Source organism: Pinus tabuliformis, chromosome 1_1 (assembly GCF_031772625.1).
Source record: "Pinus tabuliformis cultivar Carrire ecotype Pingquan chromosome 1_1, CPIR1, whole genome shotgun sequence".
Taxonomy (NCBI): domain Eukaryota; kingdom Viridiplantae; phylum Streptophyta; class Pinopsida; order Pinales; family Pinaceae; genus Pinus; species Pinus tabuliformis.
The window spans coordinates 78,136,780-78,159,378 of record NC_142297.1 but is presented as its reverse complement, the minus strand read 5'-3'; the positions used below and the strand labels follow the sequence as shown (position 1 = coordinate 78,159,378).

General features: G+C 39.3%; 1 protein-coding gene across 2 annotated transcripts in view; it reads left to right on the top strand.

The window, feature by feature from the left end:
- LOC149211667 (uncharacterized) overlaps positions 1–22,599 on the top strand; it is a 115,705-nt gene that overhangs the window by 75,266 nt on the left and 17,840 nt on the right. For both annotated transcript variants that reach the window (XM_089391566.1, XM_089391567.1), the window contains exon 2: positions 9,229–9,333. In XM_089391566.1, the coding sequence (XP_089247692.1) occupies positions 9,229–9,333 (105 nt within the window). The remainder of the gene's footprint in view (positions 1–9,228; positions 9,334–22,599) is intronic.

The following is a 22,599-nucleotide window of genomic DNA, read 5'->3' as shown; positions in this document are numbered from 1 at the left end:
CCACCCTTCGGCCTCCTCTTATCTACTGCGGCTTGCTACAGCAAGCTGTCCCTTAGCTGCGGCAGCTCTTCTAAGGGATATTCCTTCACCTAACCACCTCGAAATATTCCTCCTGCCTCTCAACCTCAAGATATGGGCTGTGGCCCCCTTCAACAGCTCCTCGGCCTCCTGGAATAGCCTCCTAACTCCTCACTGTTCTCTTCTAGGCTTGCTGCGGCTAGGGTATATTCATACCACCCTTAGGACAGCGTATAGGCTTCCTTTTGATAGCGTCTTAAGGTTTCTCCTTAGACCCTTCATTATGGTGTATTATACTTCTCCATAGGGCAGCATAGGGCCTCCCCATAGGGCTGCATTAGGGCCTCTCCATAGGGAAGTGTAGGGCCTAGGGCACTCCCTCTAGATTACGGCAGCGTTATCCCTTAGGATCTCTCCTCCTACTAAAACTCAAAGACAAGTAGAGAGGAAGAGATCCCAAGTGTGTGTTGAAACTTGAAATGACTTGAAGGCCACCTCTATTTATACTAAAATGTTGAGCACAAGTGGGGTTTATTTGGTTGCTGGTCGACCTTGATGAATAGTCCCATAACACTAATAAATTCATATCTCCATGAATACTTATCAGAATCGGATGATCTTTAGATCAATCCTACACCTCTCGATGAGAGGGATCCAAGAAAATTATCAGCTGCCATTAATAAGATGACCCACATGGATTTTGGCCCTAGTTGCCAATTTTAACACTAAAACTTAAGGGTGATATTTTGGATCTGTTTTATGCCTTGAAAAGTATGTCCTAAACTTTGTAGTATTGTGGTATTGGAGTGCACCCACATGATATTTAGTCTCTTGTTTTATCGAGTGAATTTGGGTTGATGGGAAATGAATTATTATTGTCGTAATTTAATATTTCGGATCAGCTATAAGGGTGAGAGTTCGTAAGGATTAGATTCTAGAATCATCAAGTAGATGAGGTAAATTTTAATTTATTTCCCAATTTTTGAATTTTTTTACAACGTGAGAGCGAGTGGCCCCATGATTTTTCATAGTGCCCAATGTGCAATACAATGGAATCAGCTGATGTGTCAATAAAAATGCTGATCTCAGCTGAAAGTCGTGGCCTTACTGTAAAAGAATTGAAGAATTAACTCTGCACCGTAAAGAAAACTCGAGCGAATCTCAGGCAGAACAGCTTTCTGCATGTGCGACACAACAAATCCCTGTGAGTTTTTTTGTAAAGGCTTCACACAGCTTCATCTCTGTAAGCCAACACAATATGAAGAAAGCAGACCCAACATAGACCTTTTGTTAAGTGAAATTGTATGTTTGACAGAGGAGTAGGTTCTAAATATGTTTTGTTCTTTTCTGTTTTCTTGTATATATTTTCAAGAATTTTTTGGTAGATCTTTACCCATTTCCATCCCCTGATCCATTGGCTGTGCGCCCACAATTGAACGGGGAAGTCCACCAAATTGGCAGGAATGTTCCAGATGTCCTTAGGTATGTCTCGTATAGAATCTGGTATACCCAAGATGAGGATGTCTTTGTTTTACGGTATACACAAACTACTGGCCAGTGGCAGCAAGTAATCCCAGACATTAAATCTGCTGAACAGCAGAAAAAATGATGCTTGTCCACTAACAAAGGAATGAGGTTGAGAGTTGAGACTCTCACGAGACAGCTAAATGTTAGAGAACCAGCTGAAGGAAGCATCCAAGAGCATCTGAGTCAAAAGTTATCTGTCCATACCAGTGGGACGAAATCCCAAAAATACTAGTCTTGGAACTCTTCTGCAGTACTCAAACATGGGGGACAGTTGGGATGCATCACTGCTGAAACTATAGAAACACCAAACAGAGCCTGAAACAGTCATCAAAACTGTGCTACAGAACTATAACAAGTGTGGAGTAGAACTGTAGTTGTTCAAAAATTAAATGCCATGAGAAGGTCAACTACATATTACTGAATATCACTATGCACAGGTGCAAGGCACAACCATCTCACAGACTTCAAATGATCCTAGCTATCGATACCAAGCTGAGAATCTCCCCTATCAGATTCGTGGCTATTCAAGTTTGTTTCTGCTTGTGAGCCAAACAAGTCAAAATGACCCAGTGGCTGGTCATACTCACATTGAGTGAATTGGATGTGTGATTACTTATGAGTCAAAAATTGGCTTGCGAGTAATCATGCACCAAGCTCTGTCATCTTGAGTATGATTTGCCAACCTACCTCTAAATGCCCAGAAGCCACCCTGCCTGTAAATCAATGTTGCATTAATCGTTATCAGGATAATATCGACGCAAGGAAAAAATCGTAATTATCGGGAAATAATCGTTTGGTACAAAAATATTCATTTTTTTCTTCATTTTTTAATATCTAAACCATCTACAACATAAAATAAATACATGACACATAAATATGATAAAAGAACTAATATATAAGATGTTTAATATAATTTCTAGTGCTAAAATCACACATAACATTGAATCATGTCCTCAATAGTAAGTCCTGACTCCTGAGTCCCAACTCAGCCTCAAAATATCAACAAAAATATGATAATGTATCTCATCATGTCATAATGTCATATACAATAAAATGAAGAAAATAACTAAAGTCTAATCTTATTGATTTCCTCTGCCCCTCTTGCGAGAAAATGCCACAACTTTCCCTTTCCCTCTAGATGTAGATGTGGTACCCATGTTGGTGGAGATGGCAGTGGAGTCTGATGTGATCTAGAAGCTGAAGAACTAGAAGTAGAAGCTATAGGAGGTAGACCACGTCCTCTACTGGTGGCAATGGTAGCCCGGGCAGGTGGTGTCACCTCCTCCTCTTGTTCCTCCTCCTCCACTACCTCCTGCACTAACCAATCATCAGCAGACTCCATGAGAGGTCTCTCGGCCTCAACCCTCCATGCAGCAATGGTGTCAATCCCATCCAATGAGATGGCATCCACATCAAGTGTCCTCTCAAGTTGCCTCACCCACAATCGAAGATTGTAGTAGACGTAGACCATGTCATTAAGTCGTTGGGACTCCAACCTGTACAAAGATCATGAAATAATAATTAATAATTATAAAAAAATATTGTTTAATGAATTCAAAAATTTATTTGGAAATTTGCAATATTTTAAATGTTTAAGTGTTACCGTGTTGCACTTCTTGTTGTGTATTTTTTCAAATACACTCCAGTTGCGCTCACATCTTGAGGAGCTACATGTTTGGCTGAGGATGCGAATGGCAAGCTTTTGCAGAAGGGGTACCTGCCACCATACATTTTCCACCATGCATCTACAACAAAATTACAAATAAAATTTTAAATAAACATAAGAAAAAAATGGAAATTGAAGAGACATTGAAATTTGAAACTAAGTTACAAACTAAAAAATACTTGGCATTTTAATCGTCCTATCAATGACAGCAATCTCAAAGCCAAATGTGCCACCTGCCATCCTATATGTCTCAATTTGTTTACAGATCTCTATACGTTGTTCTGGAGATCGCACCATCTTCTGGACACAGTATAAGAATCCATCCATGATCTCAGCATCAAAATCAAACCCACATGCGTAAGAAAATGCAGGGTTCAGGAAAAGCCTAACAGCATGAATGGGACGATGGAGTGTGTTGTTCCATCGCTCATCAATCACTCCCCATAGGAGGAGTTGTCTCTGAAACCCATCATCTCCCTTACCATCATAGTAGGCCCGAATGGCTTCTTTGGCCTTGTCCATGGCCTCATACAATTAGCCCATTGCAGGCTTCTCACCATCAACCAACCGAAGAACCTTTACCAAAGGTTCAGTAACGGTGCACACCTGCTGCACTCCCGCCCAGAAGTCTTTTTGGTATGAAACTAGTCTGCATACGACCTTTCCCTTTGGTTTGTGGCTCATTGGCAAAGCACGCCACTCTTTTGAAAGAAACATTCTCTTCACATCCCACATAGAATTCAAAAGGAATTGAAGAGATATGAAACTGGTGGCAAACCGTGTAATGGCGGGGCGCACCAACTCTTTGTTGTTGGTGAATCTTCTCACAAGCTAAGCACAGATGTATGGTTATATATAAATTTTGTAATGCTTTTGGATGAATCAACAATATCTTTGACAAAGGGAATTTTCCCTATGTCCTCTAACATCAAATCAATACAGTGTGCAGCACAAGGTGTCCAAAATAAAGTAGGATGTTTGTCCATAAGCATCCTGCCAGCAACAACATAATTTGCAGCATTATCCGTTATGACTTGGACAACATTTTCTGCACCCACCTCCAAATAAAACACATCTAGCAAATCACATAAAGTTCTTGCATCTTTGATTTGTGCAGATGCATCAACAGATTTGATAAACATAGTCCCCTTGGGACAACTAACCAAGAAGTTTATAAGGGTTCTCCCTTTTTGGTCTGTCCAACCATTTGACATAACAGTGCATCTTGTTTGTGTTCATGATGCCCTAAAATCCTCTAATCTTTGGGTGCAGTCACGCTTTTCATTTTGAAGAATCCGGTCTCTGAAATCATGATAAGAAGGGATTTTGTACCCTGGGGCAACACTTGCAATAGCATCAACAGCAGGGTGGAATAATGGATTATTCCTTACAACGCTAAAAGGAATATCACTCCAAAGGATAAATTTTGCCAGCAATTTGTTAGCTTGTTCTTTCTCAGTGATTTTTAGCATTGAATTGATAGATGGCTGTGAACCAGGTGTGGTTCGAGGAACAAAAAATGATGTGGAAGCTATTGGATTGGTTGATCTTGTAGTAGAACTAGTGCCACTTCCTTCAACTGACCTTTTTAGTTGCCTTTTGATTTCTTCTTTGGCCTCTCTAGTCTGGTCTAAATTTTTTAATGCTCTCATGGCTCTTTGGATGAGTTCAGGATTTGTATTTGTACAAAGCCCCACATCTTTTCTAGGGATTTGTGCAAGGTGATACTTCAACCTGTACACCCCCCCCCCGGACATAGGGTGGCCACACAACTTGCAACTCAAGTTTAGTCTATCATTTGGAGCATTAGGTTCACCATATTCCCAGAAAGGATCCAATTTCCTTGGCATGTTTGTTTTTGAACTTTGAAGTTGCAAACTTGAATGGTGTTTTGGTGCAGTTGTGAACCTATGGGAAAATAAGGATTACAATTTAGTATTTACAAGATTACAAGTTACAAATTTACAATTTAGTATTTTAATTTTTAATTTTTACATTGTACAATGAAAACCCAAGTTACCCAACAAAAAACAACCATTCCAAACCCAAGTTACCCAACCAAATGGCAAAAACAATGAAAAAAACATAAACAATGTTTAAAAACAATGAAAACAAAAAAAAATTGGTTCTCATAGTCATACCAAGTTACCCAACTAAAAACAATGAAGAAATACAAAAACGATCTTTAAAAACAATGAAAACAAAGAAAAAATGGTGCCCATACCAAGTTACCCAACCAAAAACAATGAAAAGATACAAAAACAATGTTTTTAAACAATGAAAAAAAAAATTAATCCACATACCGTTTCTATGGAGAAATCGGTGGTCTCCTCTTGATTTTCTCCTCTAAGCACTTCGAATTAGCTTCAAACCCTCTCCATCTTAGTCTCCCAGCTCTCCTCTGCCCTCTCTGCGCGACTGTCCAAATGAATTCATAAAAAAAAACCAAAAAAACTATATAAAACCTCGCTGCTGCGAAGCCCAGCGATTTTTTTTTGGTTTTTATCACGATAAATTCGAATTTATCGCGATAATTTCATAAAAATCGGCCCAAAAAAATTACCCGCGATAATTTCGAATAAAAATCGCAATATTTTCGGCTTATCGAAAAAATCACGATAAAACGATAAAATTGCGATTTTATTGCGATTTTCACAACACTGCTATAAATGGCCAGAAACTGTTGTGCGCTGTTAATGTTTTTGTACTTGTCTATTTTTTTCCTGAACTGAGCCAAACTGTAAATATTTTTTGTACCTGTCTATTTTTTCCTGTTAATATTTTTGTACTTGTCTATTTTATTGTATTCTGCATTGCTGAGTTTTGCCCTGAGCTGAATGTGGTAACATTGGTAGGAAGTGATATACTCAGAACTGGCGAAGGGATTTCATTGCCTGCACTGATTGACCAACACAATATGCACTGCAATTATCGGAGGACAAAGCTAGTCTGATTGAAGATGAAGAGAAATTTCACTGAATCCAAACCTTACAATTTTTTTGGCATCCAATCCTGTCAAGATGTGGCTAGAAAACTGGATGAAACAATTCCTACACAGGTTAACAGCACCAACTACCTATACTAATTTTAAAGATCAGAACTCTAGTTGCATGGGAACCACTTACAACATCTCGTAGACTCATTCCCAGCATTCCTGCACCTCTGGGAGCTTGGGATAGGGATGAAATGTTCCTGATTGGCTGGCAATGGCTCTGGGATTGTGGAGGTGTTTTGGAAACTTCTAGTTCATGAAAATGGATTTGGCATTTCCTGGATATGAAGTCATTGTGTTCACATAAATTTGGTAAAAGTTCACCCAATAAATTCACCTTTTACCTTACATGCATTTAATAATTGTTTTTTAATATTTTTTTTTATGGTTTGACGAAGGAAATATTTGTTGAATATGCAGCTGTGGATTTTACCCTTCGTAGTCCTTATGTGCCCTCTGTCTATGGTATGAATGTAGAAGTCCAATGTTCCCATGTGTCGTCTATCATAATTGCCAGAATCAATGCCAAGTAGGGAGAATGCATTTGCGTGTTAAGTCTGTGGACAGAGCATCTATCATTCACAGGGAGAGTAAAGGTTAAGTTGCCAGACTAGTGTTCGCAAAACTGAATGTTGAATTTCAGGAGTAGTCATCTCGATAATATTACATAACTTTTATCTTTTATTTTTATTATAATGATTCATTTTCATAATTGATTAGTGTATATGCTTTATGATACATAATTGTAACTTGTTATATAACTTTATAAGTGATTGATATTAATATAAAATTATACATAATGTTATATATTTAAAAACTTTTTACATATTTATTATTTTAGATACATCATATTATATATTAAACTGCTATTTGAATTATTATATATATATATATATATACATAAATTCGTCTATTCTATTAGAGTGTCTAAGTGGAATACATAAGTACAGTGGATTCATGAAGAATACTATTCTAGCTTATTAACAGAGATCTGAGACTAGCTTGGGCGATTGACAGAACAAACCCAAATCCACTCTCTGTACCCAGAATGCATACAGAGACAAAAGACGCAACATCACAAGGACCTACATAGGGGGAAACAAGGTCATTCTAGTTCTTGAAGTGACAGTTAAAGCATGTTGAAAAATAATATTGAGAGAAGCCACCTATAAGGAAACTGGGCATGGTGTAGCTAAGAATTCTAAAGAATAAGTCCAGACTCCAGATAGGAATGACAATCAGAACTAAAATTATTATCAAAATAAAAAACCATAGCAATTGTTAGAAAACATGTATCTAGTTGTGAGAGACTGCACCCACCAGCAGCACCAGAGATAGAATGGAAGACAATTGGGGTGTCCTTGGAAGACCTGAGCAATTCGACTGGGAGTACATGACCATTCTTATGCACAAGCCAATAGTAATCAGGAGTGTGTTCTGCTTGCTCAACACTTCCAGAATCTAACTGTTGGCAAATTTCTTTCCAATCTGTTTCCTTGGACAACAGAGCGTGAGTGACGAAAGCCTTCATGTACCTGTAGTGTTCTACTGTTTAGTAGAATTTTGTGTTGCGAGTGTGATTGGAGGCAAGGTTAGCGAGAAAATCTTGAGCCAGCTGGTTCACATTTGCTTTTTCCCATTAAGTGTGCTCAATTTTGACGTCCTCCTCAGTGGATTTAATACAGTGCTGGATGTTGGGTGACGTGGTTTGATGGAATGCCGAGGCTGCCACAGCTGCATCAGTTTCTGCCTTGGTGTGGTGGAGTGGGGCTTTGTCCCTCCAAGAAAGCTTGTGAGTTCATAAGCATGACAGAATAACTATAATTTCAAACTTACAGTATATCCAAAATTAATGAATGAGAAGCAGAGGGCAGAGTCAGGAGCATGCATGCTTGCCATGAGCTGGATGGTATATAATTGAGGTGAATCACGAGACATGGAAAGCTGAAAGTGAAGGACAGACCACCTCATCCTGGTGGCAACTTTCCCTACTCTGGCAATTATTGCCGCCTGTCTTCCCCAAATCATTCCGCAGTAGCTCCTTGAAAGCCGATGTCCTGTCCCTGTGGCATTGCGTGCTCATTAACCTCCTCTGGTCTGAGAGCATGCATCAAGTTGTCAACAGAATTGCATGTGGCAGTCGACGGTTCATGGAAGTTATTATCATTTGAAATATGTTGGTCATCTCCAGCTGACACCCAAAATGCATGCGTACTAATGTGGTTTGATTAGACTTTCAAGTTTTGTAAATTAGTGCCTGTATTATTTTGATTTTTAAATATTTTTTAATATATAATATTGCCACCACTAGGCTGTTGTTTCCTATAAATTTAAGTGAAACTGCTAGCCATTCCATGCCCTTGTATCCACATTCCCAATGTTCCTGCATTCTGGAAACTTTTTCAACATAAATTAAAACTCAGGGGAGACGAGGCTCTCTGAAGGCCTTTATTTCCTGGGCCAAATGTTGAGCTGAGGCTTGGAGGTTATATTTGAGAAATTTGTTGTTTGGAACTGCAGATGTCTGACAGCCCCATTGTTATTTAAGTGCTCATAATTTTTCTAGTCTTTGGACCTCCTGGCTATGGGTTTCTGGACCAGTTTGTGTAAATATGAAATAAGATTTCTAATGCCGGAACAGTGTTAATTGAAATTGAATTTGTCAATCTCAACTTGTTCTTTACGTGTCTTTGATCTACAAATACTGGGCCCTTCTGCGCAGTTTGTTACTTGATTTCCAATGACATGTAAAATATCATCTAATTTTTGTATAATCATGCATGCTGCAGTTGTTCGCATATTTTTTGAATGAGTTCTTTTTGCAGACTTGATACAAGCAACATCATGAAAGTTGAGTATGTTGATTATTTTCTTGTGTCTTCTATAATAATTACAATGATCTATAATCTGCATTTGATACTTCTTAATTATATTCAATGAGAGTGTTTTCTATGTGATTGGTTAAATGTAAAATATTCTGTGCTTTTGTGTAATATTATCAAAATCTTTCTTTTATGTTATGCAGTGTGAAGAATTATGGATTGGCAAGGCACATCTTCCTCGTGCAGCATTGCAGAGAGGAATATCCAAATTGGCTGCCTATTCTATTTCTGTCCGGGATGCTAAACGAGTAAGCATATCCCTGCTCTAATTTGTCACTGAATACAGCAATCATTTTTCTAGTTGTGCTTTATAGAGTATACATCTTTTACATCTGGTGTTCGTGTAGAAATTTTGAAGAAATGCCTCTTGATGAAAATTTAGGAACTCCACCTCAAGCTTGAGGTTACCTGCATCTCTTTCCTGTTAACTTTCAATCTTAGAGCTGATTTGAGATATTACTACATCAGCAAAACTTTGCTTTTCTTAAACCCAAATCGCAAGCTGCCTAAGTAAATAAATATCAATGAAGTGTGGTTTGGTATTGACATATTACAGTCCTTAGGGTACATTTCTCAAGCAAATTACAGATCTGAAAATGACTTGTTACAGCTAAACTCTTTTTTTTTTGTCTTTTTGGTAAAACTGAAACTGGTGAGTTTGAAAGAGCTGTAGCTATGCTAGACAGGGCAAATAACATTATCCTATTTGTCCAGAAATTTCAAGCAAGATAAACAGTTTTTGTGTGCAATATACTAAACTTGTATATATATTAGCTGGCAAAATTCTGAGTACTTACTGCAACTGTAGGTTCTAAAGTAAATGCCTATGATTCTAATAATTTTAAAAAATATGAACTCAACAGACAATGTGACAGCTGTTAGCTTCTTTCACTCCTATGTTAGTTGGGACTGAGTCCTGTATCCTGGTATCCATGTGCTTGATCGGCTGATGCACAATATTCTCCTCTAAATCTGCCTGGCCTGAATTCACAGGCATTTGTTGATTGGATGCCCCTGAATGTGTATCTTTCCACAGGTTGACTACCATATTCGTTAAATGACTACATTTAACTTCCAGGGTGACAATTTACTGTTCTTGCCATACCAATGTACCCATAATAGATCTGAGTTGATAAATGGATTCGTGTTCATTGGCATGGACTTTTGAGTGACCAACAATATGGTAGTTCTATTAGATTGAATGAATTGTTTTTGGGTCGAAGAATTCTTCTGATTTCTTGCAGCTCCCTAAAATCCATAAATGCAAAACAAAAGCTAGAGTACCTTACCAGAGCCAGAAATTGAAGCCAGACAGGCCAACAAACCCACAGAACCACAACCATTCCCATAACTTCCCAGACCGACTGATAAGGAGCTTAGGAATGTAGAACCCGATGATAGACCAGCCAAGAAAACACCACCAGGGATGACGAACAAATTTGTTGCCTGAAATAGGATGAATCATAAAATCTTCAAAACCTCCGCCAGAGTTCTCCCTCCAGTTGACAAGTTCTGTGTACAAAAAGAACTTGAAAGCCTTGAATATCAAGTTGAAAAAGTTAAAATTTAGGTGTGACTGCTAAATCAAACTGGAATATTCCAGGTCCGGGAAGCCAAGATCCAATTCAGGCGAAATTTGAAAGGTAAAAGCTCCCCTGCATTGAACAGAACTCAAAACAAGCAACCCCACTAAATCTCCTTAGACCTTAAGTTCACCAGACCAGGAATGATCGTTATATGAATCAGTAGACAGTAGTGATTTTTACCAGTTAGTGGCCAACCTAATGAAACAGATTTTCACATCCCTTGCAATACCTTGCTCAATATTTTCCTGTAGTCCCGCGTGATGTATTCGATCCAAAGTTTCAAATCCCTGCTTCCCCATGAGCTCAAGCATGTGAGGGGGTAGCTCTATTCTCTTCAAGTTAATTGCCTCATGTTGGAACTTGGAAGTGAGGTATGCACGTGATTAACATGTGTACTGTTAATGCGACAATACTTACCATTGGATTCATAAAAGCTTGATTACACTATGGCTTGGTGATTTTTTGAACCATTAATTTTTGCTCCCCTACTTTTTTTGTTCTTCATTTGCAAGATAGTCAACCCATTGATTGTTTTCCCTTAAGACTTGGTAGAAGGAGATCTTAAAAGCTGCTAACCTCCTGTTGAGCTTGGGCCAATATGGAAGCAAGCTTGTATTCCACTGGGGGCATTTCATAGTCATCAACTTTATGATTGAGCTCAAGTTTCCCACCATTCTAAGAGGTTGAGTTCTAGAGCCATGCATAAACCCTGTAATAAGTTACATGTACATGCCTTAGCTTAATTATTGGAGGAGGTTCCTAGTCCCCACGTGTAGGTTAATTCAGTTTTTCCTTCGGGATCAATGATGACCCCCCTTCCATTTGTCACCCACTGCGTAAACCCCCATACTTAAATTCAAAAAGAGTGAAGGGATCTCTACTTGAATGGTTCATGAGGCACAATACTTGCTAAGGTTTTGCAAATGGGGTAGCAAGCTAAGTGGGCTTGATTGTGGGGAAAAATCCACAGTTAAGCGCGCTTGAGCCAGAGGAGATCTGGGATGGGTGACCTCCCGGGAAGTCCTGGTTACTGGGTGCAAGCCCCGGAAGTGATGATTGACGCTATGTGATTTATATCACCAGTTTCAATCCCACTTCTTCACCCCTGTGAGCATCACCCGATGCAATGAGTGCTAAGTGAACTATTCAAATCATGAGAAATTAGTCACTTACGACTACCTCTCATGGAAATGGTCATACGTGAATGACTTAACGCAGTTGAATCCCAAAAATGATAACTAACTTTTATGTCAATTCAGTGTGTCCAAGTTGCAGGGAATGTTGAAAGGTATACAAATTTCGGAAAACAGGGATGGTTGGAAATTTGACCCCACCAAAATGGGTATGCTGGGGAAACCTGTTGTATAGAAAAAAATAGATATACAAGTTTTTGTCCTCTGAAAGAACACATTATCTTGCAATAAAATAGGCCAAAAAGCAAGAATGATACACATGAATGACATTTTAGGATGAAACTTTTGTCTATATTAACTCTCATAGATGATTACTCGATGCAAAATCCCATAGCTTGGTGGTCTTTATTAATGTGAATCTCATACTCTCATGCATGGTAGAATCCAAAGAAAACATTACATTCTTGCCAGCCCCAAAATCTTGAATAATGTAAGTCAATTGAATTTTGAATGGGATATGAAAATTTTTCTTTCTCCATATGAAGTTTGATGGAGTTACTGTGAAATAGCTTGAAACTATTAATGCTAACATTAAAAATTTAAATACAAGGATAGAGAAGGTGAGATAGAGGTTGACATTCATATTTATCTCATGTTTTCAATTCTTCTATTTTAAGAATTTGATATTACTGTTAGTTTCCAAGGTGACAAACTCGTTAGAGATCGATCCTCTATCTTTGTGTGGGACATATGTTGCAGTTAGAAAGAAGTGGTCTATCTAAGTTGAGAGGTGCACTGAACTTGGCAGGGGACTCACTTTCCACTAAGGTGCAGTTTTTAATATTCTTTCTCTAAAGTTAACTTTGGAAATATTTAAATTTCCTTAAGTTAAATCTGAGTTGATCTCAGCCCTTGGATTATTGGCATGTCAGCCATAGATCTCGTTGGTGGGCCCAAGTCGACTTAGGAGGGGGAAAAGGCACTGAAGGGAATCATTATGCATTGGATTTGTTTGGAGAAAAGGCTTCAGCAAGAGGGGCAGCGCAGAACAGCAAGCTAGGGCTTCAGCGAGAAAGAAACTGCTTCAGAAGAAAGGGTACAATGGCTGCAGGATGCAGCTACAGCACTTAGCCACCCAGAAACACGCAGAATAGGCACGCAGAGAGGGCCATACGGCCTGTACGGATTTAGTACAGAGCTGCCTGCACAGAGGGCTGTACACTGGGATGACTTCTAGCCAGGTCGAGTTGAATTTCTGGGTTGGTTCACTATCATAAAGAAGGTCTTCCTTTATTTTGTAAGAAATGTATGATAAATATTTGCTGAGGCTGCCCTAATAGAAGCCACCAGACAAGCAGGTTTTCCCATGTTGGGTTTCCTGGGTAAAATCGTGTGGTTTTATGGTGTTGTGACTGTGCTTTTATTTCTGGGTATTATTGTTATTTTCCGCTGCATGCATCTTAGAAAAATCTCAGCATACTTTTGTAAAAGAAGTTAAATTTCAGCTCAGTTGTTTACTTGCATTTTTCAGAAGTTAGAATAGCTGAGTTTTATGGAAACTAACAACATATAGGGTGATATTTTTTCTAGGCACTTGATGTGCACTTCGGTGGGCATGGAAACTTTCCAAAAATTCACTTGAAGTGTTACTATAGATCATTGAAACACTTGGAACTGTTGGCCTGTACCATACAATGTTTTCAAATTTGGAAATGTTATATGATAATGCTGGTGCCATTTCCAGGTTTTCTGGGTATCAAGACATGGGAATTACAGTTGCACTTCCACTATATATTGATTTTGATGTACCAAGTAATCCCTTTGACCTATTCATGGTTGTTTGTCAAACATTAATAAAGTTATTTGAAACTAATTTCGGAAGAAATTAGTTTATATCTCCATGTTTTCCTATATTCAAACTAGTGATGTTTGGATTTGTTCATGCGGGAAGCATTTGGCTTTTTTTCTTCCATGTTTCAGCCACACTTGACCAAACACTGCTTAGATGATCAAAATAGGCATTTCTTGCAACTTCATAGCATGCATAACCAGTGCTAAAATCTATTCAATCATGAAGATAATGTAAGCTAAATTTCAAATCTGCAAGCACACAAAGTTTGGATATCTAGAACGCCTCACATATATAGATAAGATGAAGTACGCGTACATACCATAACTTAATGCAACTGCTACAAGTCAGATCTTCGAACCAGTGTTGATAATATCGCCGAAATATCGGCGATATTCGCAAATATCGCGATATTTTCGGCGAGCCGAAATATCGCCCCGAAAAAATCGCGATATTTGCAGGTTTTGAATTTCGAGCGAAATTTGCGAGATTTCGGCGATATTTTCGTATATAGCGCGAGATGATGGTAAATATCGCCGACGGCCTTTATAAATTGGGTTTTTGGTTTTTGATGCGTCATTTCGTTTTCCGATTTCGGGAGAGCTGGAGACGCTGCGAAGGAGGGTTTACAGGTATGCTCCAACGTTAATATGTATTATGGAGTCCCTTGTGAATCGTGATCACTTGGTATTGCAGATTGTAGCATTGATATTGCAGAATCGCAGATTTTAGCGTTGATAAATCATAATAGATATTGTGAGGGTGGCAGCGTTACATGTTTTTCCAGCACCAATGTTAATGTATTAAATTATTAATGCCCAACATTATTGTTGAAAAATGCAACGCTCATCTTGCAATCACTCATCGGTAATGGGCACAAGTTACAACTATGCATGGAGCTTGGAACCTTTACATGGTTCTGCGGCCTGCCTATTTCTAAAGTTTAAAGTTTAAACAGATATCATTACACGGCTGCATGGTGTTTTTTGGGGCAAGCTATCATGTAAAAGTTTTAACTTAAAACTAGTACTAATATGATCGTCCTTCTCCATATGATTTGGCCTTTGATAAATATCCAAGGTCTGGACAAGGCTGAAACCAAATCTATCCCCGTCTTCAAGGTGTAACTTCAAATATTTGTCCTCAAAATCATTCTTCAAACCAAGTTTTGTCCCTTTTGGTGGTTGCTCTAAGAACATACTTTGTATCCCCGGAAGTTTTCTGTTTCTCTTAGTTGCATCACCATTTGCACCCAATACCTCAAAACGAGCATCATTTCTGCATATAAGTTCATGGTTTATGACTGATGAATACATTGAAAGATTCACATCTTCTTGATGGGCTGGATAACTCCATTCCTGAGCAGAGGAAAAACTGGTATGGTTGCTGGCATAAATAACAAAGGATCTTGAATTTTTTGGCTGGTAAAATCTAGAAGCAGTAGCAATTTATCACCACATGACTTCTATCTAGACAATTTGGATCTCCATACACAACAGTACGACCAGTTCTGTCTCTCCAAGAGTTGTAGACTTTGCTTTGACCATGTCAGTGTGATACTATTATTGGAATTATCTCCAAATCTAAAACTATGCAGAAAGCCATCTTCAGGGAACATTGCAATATTTGTCCCAAAAGCATAATGACTTCTTTATCCAACTAGAGGATATGGACCATTTAATATATGTGATGTTGTTTTGTTTGAGTCCTTGATTGGACAATTATCACTATCAGGGATCAACAGGATATGTGATGTTATTTTGTTTGAGTCCTTGATTGGACAATTATCAATTTATCACTATCAGGGATCAGCAGGATTTGGTATCGCCTTTGAAGTTTGATGTATCATTTCTATTTGACATCATATATATCAGTGTTTTCTTCATATTTATGTGCCAATGTGTTTAGTTCATGTTGTTATTGCTTTATATGTTTAGAAATCTGAAAAAAATGAATATATTATGCATTTTTTATGCTTGCCGATATTTGCCGATATTTTCGCCGATATTTCCGATAAGATATTTTCCGGACCCTAGCCGATATTTTCCCGATACCGATATTATCAACACTGCTTCGAACCCTAGCTAGGGGATGCACTAAAATTACAAGCACTAGCGACCAACGCATTCTAGTTAGAAATCTCTTCCATCAAAAGTTGGTTGCTTCATGAAAGATCCACACAAGCAAGGATAGTTGCATAACACATCAATAAGTCCTACTTGGCACCTTCAGTTGCATCACACAAGTGTACAAGGCAGTTTCTCCCATTCTTCTCCATCAAGGACTCCAAGGAGCACCACGGTTTGCAAATAACACATAATCTTAGACTTCCTTGACCAATACTACAAGATCAAGTGCCCTATTTGCTAGTCTTGTTTCATTAGAACTTCAAGATCAAGTGCCATCTTTGTTATGCTAGGGTTTCTCTTAAAGGTGAAGCTTCCTTGTCTTCTTAGGTTTGTGCTTTGAATTTCCTCAAGAACCCTAGCTCTCAATACATAGGAAGCAATTGCAATTGAAGAAGAGTACAAAGAGACTAGTTCTCTCTATCTCTGATATCTCTAACAAAAATATGTGGTTACATGAGTGAACTGGAATGAATATAATGGAAATAATTTCACTTTCCTTATTTATATAAATGGTGAGGTGCTCAACAATAATAAGTGGAGTTAGTCTATAACAAGCAACTTATCCCTCCACTAAATATGCCCACGTGTGGACTACTCCAAATCTCTACCTTCTTCTGGTGCTAAGAGTAGAGATGTTTAGCCCTCTTCATTAGGGAGTCTTTTGGCCACAAATCTTGGCTCTTTGATGCCATGTCGTACCCTAGAATGACTAGGCCGATTAACTCATACTTGTTGTTTCGTCAAATTGGAGCAACAAATGATAAATAGACTAGGACGCACTAGACATTTGGATAGTGAGATCTCAGGTATGTTGTCGGTGTGCCCCTTGTTGAGAAATCTAGGGTAGCTATATTAGATGATTTCTCTTACTTTGATAACTGTTAGTGATGTATTTTTAAACTTAACTTGATTAGCTTCTTCTTTCACTTATTAATAGTGTGTTCTTATCATCAAACAGCTACCAAAGCATAAAGAACAATGAAACAAGAGGACACAAGATATAGGCTATCAGCCAAGGCCAAATCCTCTCCTTTTGAGAGAAAAATGCACAAGAACTCTTCTCTTCTTATAGAACTTCAAATGATGAATTCCAAGACCTATGACCCTTGACCAAGACCCCTCCAAGACCAAGTCAAACTTCTCCTTGAAGCACTTTCTCAACCCTATTCAAACTTGCCTTATAACAATGTCCACTTCTCCTTTGACCAAGAATTTCGACCTGCAACTTTGATTGCAACTTCAACCTCTCTTACCTGCAACTTTCGGACTATGGGGAGAAGTTGCAATGACTACTGTATATATACAAAATAGAAGTTCTCATAGAATCCTCGATAATATGACACTTGAAGAAGCTTTCACATGAAGGAAACCATGTGTGGACCATCTCCGAATCTTTGGATGTTCCGCCTATATCGATATTCCAAAGGACAAACGAAAGAAGCTAGATTCTACAAGCATTAAAGGGATTTTCGTTGGCCACAGTCTTTCTTCAAAGGCATATAGAATCTATGTCAAAGAAGGAAGACATATTGAAGTAAGTAAGAACATTATATTTGATGAAAATCATGCCCACAAAAGATCCAAAGATATTCTTATTGATTCCAATGATGAAGCCATACCACTATTTGAAGAAGAAGAGCATCACGACAATCCTACTACAAATCAAGAAGAAGAAGATGGAAGACCAAGTGAGCCTACTATTCAACCTATGATCCTACTCGACACAAGGAAGAGGAAAAATTGGTTAAAAGCTACTCTTGAAGATGCCGAAGGACATGGAGCTGTGAAAGGAACTTTTAGAGAAAGCAAAAGACCAAAAAGATATTTTGGATATACTGCATACATGACAAAACTAATAGAAGTTGAACTGACTACATTTGAGGAAGTCGCTCATCAAGAAGTATGGAAGAAGGCTATGTAGGAAGAATATCAATCCATTATGAAGAATGGGATTTGGGAAATCGTTCCTGGACCAAGTGACAAATCGGTTGTCACCTCTAAATGGATCTACAAGATCAAGCACGCTGTGGATGGAAGCATAGACAAGTACAAAGCTAGATTCGTTGCAAGGGGTTTCTCTTTAAAGGAAGGCATAGACTATGACGAAACCTTTGCATCTACCACAAGATATACTACTATAAGATCTTTGGTTTCGTTGGCTGCAATAATGGGATGGAATATCCGTCAAATGGATGTTAAAGCAACATTTCTGAATGGAACCATCAATGAAGAAGTATACACTGAACAACCTGAAGGCTTTGAAATAAATGGCAAAGACACTCATGTTTGTAGACTCAAGAAGGCCCTATATGGCTTGAAACAAGCTCCTAGGACATGGTATGCAAGAATGGATGCATACCTTCAAAGAATCAGGTTCGTCAAAAGTTTTGCTTATCGAAATTTCTATATCAAGGTTGTGGATAATAAGCGAGTCATTATTCTACTATATGTGGATGATCTATTTATTACAGGTGTAGAGAGAAGGATACAAGAATGCAATAAGATGCTGACAGCCAAGTTTGAGATGAATGATTTGTGTTTGATGCATTATTACTTAGGGTTGGAAGTATGGCAGAAACTTGGGGAGATTTATCTCTTGCAAGGAAAGTATATAATTAAGTTGTTGCAAAAATTCTGTATGATGGATTCCAAGCCCATGACTACTCCCATGATCACTAATCTCAAGAAGTTAAGAAGATTTGACTCAAGTCTCGTAGATCCTACCACCTATCGAAAGTTGATGGGTTCTTTGATGTATCTGGTAAACACTAGATCGAATATATGTTTCGCTGTGAACATTCTTAGTCAATTTCAGTTGGAGCCTTGTCATGATCATGAATAGCTGCCAAGCATATATTAAGATATCTACGTGGTACTATTCACCACGGCCTAAAGTGTGATAGCAAGGAATTCAAGCTGGTAGGTTATACAGATTTTGATTGGGATGGCATTGAGACTGATGGAAGTAGCACTACTGGTGGATGTTTTAGTTTGGGATCTGCAATGATTTCTTGAATGTGTAGAAAACAAGATCTTGTTGCTTTAAGTAGTGCTGAAGTTGAGTATGTGGCAGCATGTGAAGTAGGAAAGGAGGCTGTATGGTTGAGGAAACTTCTATCATATTTGTTTGAGAAACCTCTAAGTCCTACTTGGATAGGTTGTGATAGTCAAAGCAGTGTTAAGATTTCTGAAGACCCTGTGTTCCATGCAAGGACAAAGCATATCAACAAGAAGTACCACTATATTAGAAGTTTGGTACAAAATGGGATTGTGAAGCTACAGTATGTTCCAAATAGCAACAGCTAAAAGAATGAGCATTAAATACTAAGTAGGAATATTCTAATACCCTCCCTTAATGCTCAATCTATTTACGACACCAATAGACCCTCCGAATTTTACAAACTTATCAGGGCCAAGAGGCTTGGTGAAGATGTCTGCAGGTTGCTTTGTTGTGGGAACATATTGCAGCTGAATGGATCCGTCTTCAACAAGCTGGCGAATGTAATGGCAATGAGTTTCCATATGCTTTGTTCGTTCATGAAAGACTGGATTCTTGGCAAGTTTGAGCACTCCCTGATTATCACAAAACAAGGAAGTAGGACCTGTCTGGTAAACATGCATATCCGCAAGTATACGTCGAAGCCAAACTGCCTCACAGGATGCCTTAACTGCTCCCCGATCCTCTGCTTCTGTTGAGGAGAGAGCCACTGCCTGCTGCTTCTTACTAGTCCAGGTAACAACACTGGATCCTAGGCTAAACACATACCCAACTGTAGATTTACGGTCATCAATCGAACCGGCCCAGTCAGAATCTGTGTAACCACTGAGTATAGGATCGGAACTTCGAGTGTATAGGAGTCCATAATCAAAAGTGCCACGCACATATCATAGCACACGCTTTGCTGCTATCCAATGATCAACTTTAGGAGCTGTCATGAAGCGGGAAATGTAGCTCACTGCAAAACTGATGTCAGGTCTGGTGGCAGTAAGGTAGATGAGACTGCCCACTAATTGCCTGAATAAAGTTTCATCCATAAGGGGAGAGGATGACTGAGCTGAAAGTTTGAGTCCTGGTTCCATAGGAGTCGTGGCCGGTTTGCAATCCTGCATTCTGAACCTGTCCACAAGATTTTTGGCATACTTGGACTGAGAGAGAAAGATTTGGTTTTCAGTCTGCCAAACTTCAACCCCCAGATAATAATGAAGAAGTCCCAAGTCTGTCATATCAAAGGTTCTGCATAGGTCTTGTTTGATCCCATGGATCAAATGTGCAGAGCTGCCAGTAGATGATAAGGTCATCCACATAGACAACCACAAATAAGATATCATCACCAGTATGCTTGATATACATGTTTGCATCAGATGGGCTCAGCTGAAAGCCATGATCTGTCAGGTACTGATCAATTTTCATGTACCAAGCCCGAGGAGCTTGTTTCAATCCATAGAGTGCTTTAGCTAATCTACACACTTTCTGTTCTTGACCAACAACCTTGAATCCTGGAGGCTGCGTCATGTAGACTTCTTCTTGTAGGTCACCATTTAGGAAAGCACTCTTTACATCCATCTGATGAACTTTTCAATTGAACTGAGCTGCTAGGGCAAGGACAAGCCGTATGGTACTCATCTTGGCTGTAGGAGCAAAAGTTTCTTCATAGTCGATGCCTTCCTTTTGTGAGAACCCTCGAGCCACAAGACGAGCTTTATACTTGTCTATGGTTCCGTCAGCTTTGTATTTCACTTTATACACCCATTTGCAGCTGATGGGCTTTTTCCCTGCAGGAAGATCAGAAAGGGTCCATGTGTGATTCTTCTGAAGACTCTGGAATTCAACTTCCATAGCCTGTTCCCACTCAGATGTACCCTTAGCCTCTAAATAGGTTTGAGGCTCAAAAATACTGTTTAGGTTAGCCATAAGAGCAAAATTGACTGTAGACTGTTGTTTGCTCTTATGTCTAGAAGTTCTACCTTCAAGGAGCTCATCATCCCTGAGATCACCAATGGTTTTAGCCCACCATTTAGGCCGAATAGTAGAGGAACCAATATTAGGAGGAGGTGGAGAAGGCTCAAGAACAATAGGAGCAGCAAGAGGAGGGTTATTTTCTGGAGGAAGCTCAGATAGAGTATTATCAAACACTGATGCTGCATCATCCCTCCCATCAGGTGGACCGACCGGAAGAAGAACACTGTGAGGCTGATCCTCAGAACACTGCTCAGAAGGAGAAGACTGAAAGAATCCTCTGTCTTCATCAAATACTACATCCCGACTGAAGCTAAGACGACCAGTGGCTATATCTATCAGCCTATAGGCCTTGTGATGATCACTGTACCCTGTCATCATGAGTTTCTGGCTTTTGGAATCCAACTTAGAGCGCTTAGCATCTGGAATCCAAACATATGCAACTGAGCCAAATACTTTGAGGTGACTGATCTTAGGCTTACGGCCAGACCAAACCTCTTCGGGAGTCTTCCCCTTAACAACCTGAGTGGGTGATCGGTTAAGAAGATAAACATCAGTAAATACTGCTTCAGCTCAGAATTTGTTCGGAACACTCCTGTGTTGTAACATGGAACGAGCCATTTCAACAACCGTGCGGTTACGACGTTCGACAACACTATTTTGCTGAGGAGTGTAGGGTGTAGTTAACTGGCGTTTGATGCCATGAGTATCACAGAAGTTGGAAAAAGCAGAAGAACAAAATCCCCCCCCGGTTATATGTCCTAAGAGTCATGATATTACAGCCAGACTCTTTTTCAACTAAGGTTTTAAACTTCTGAAAGGTACTAAATGCATCAGATTTATATTTTAGAAAATACACCCACATCTTTCTACTGAAATCATCTACAATAAGCAAAAAATATTTGCAAGCAGTGATAGAAGATGTATTCATAGGACCACAACTATCAGCATGAATTAACTGGAGTACCTTAGAAGCGCGCCAATATTCTCCATCCTTGAATGAAGACCGATGTTGCTTGCCAGCTTGACAGGCACCGCATACGCCCAACTGTTGAGTCTGAATATCAGGTAACCCTGACACAAGTCCCTCTCGAGAGAGAATGAGAGAGATATTGCATGTTTAGATGCCCATATCGCTGATGCCACAGAGTGCTGATGGGAGAAACACGCGCTGCTAGAGCCACTTCTGGAGAATCACCAGTGTCAAGAAGCCTGTATAGACCATGATCTTCTAGGCCAACAACAACTGTAAGACTAGTCTCCCTGTCGATAATGGAGCACTTGTGCGCACTGAACACTACATCAAGCTGAGGAGAGTTCCTCATAATCTGGCTGACAGACAACAGATTAATTTCCATACCAGGAACATAGTACACATTCAAGAAGATGAGTGTGCGCCCACCAGACTGGATCTGAACGGTACCTTTGCCAACCACTGTGTACTTTTCACCTCCACCAAATACCACAGAATCACTGAAAGGTGAGAAGTCAATAAACCAGTCACGCCTGTGAGAGAAATGGCGTGATGCACCAGAGTCAATGTACCAAGCAGAAGACGGGACATGATCTGACGACCTTTTAGCCATAAAGGCGTAAAAGGCAGATTCTGTTTGCTCGGAATGTTCTGCCACATTCGCTGTCTGATGGGGCCCTCCCTGTTTCTTCTGTTCAGAAGCAATCCTCTGTCGGCAATCTTTCTTCATGTGACCGAACTTGTGACAGTAATTACACTGCACACTTTTCTTCCTAGCAGGATCAAAAGGCTGAGAAGAGCCTTTCTGCTGAAAGCACTGAGAGGACTGATATTTGGCAGCAAACGCATTTTCCGAGGACACTGATGAAGCACCACTACCAAACTGC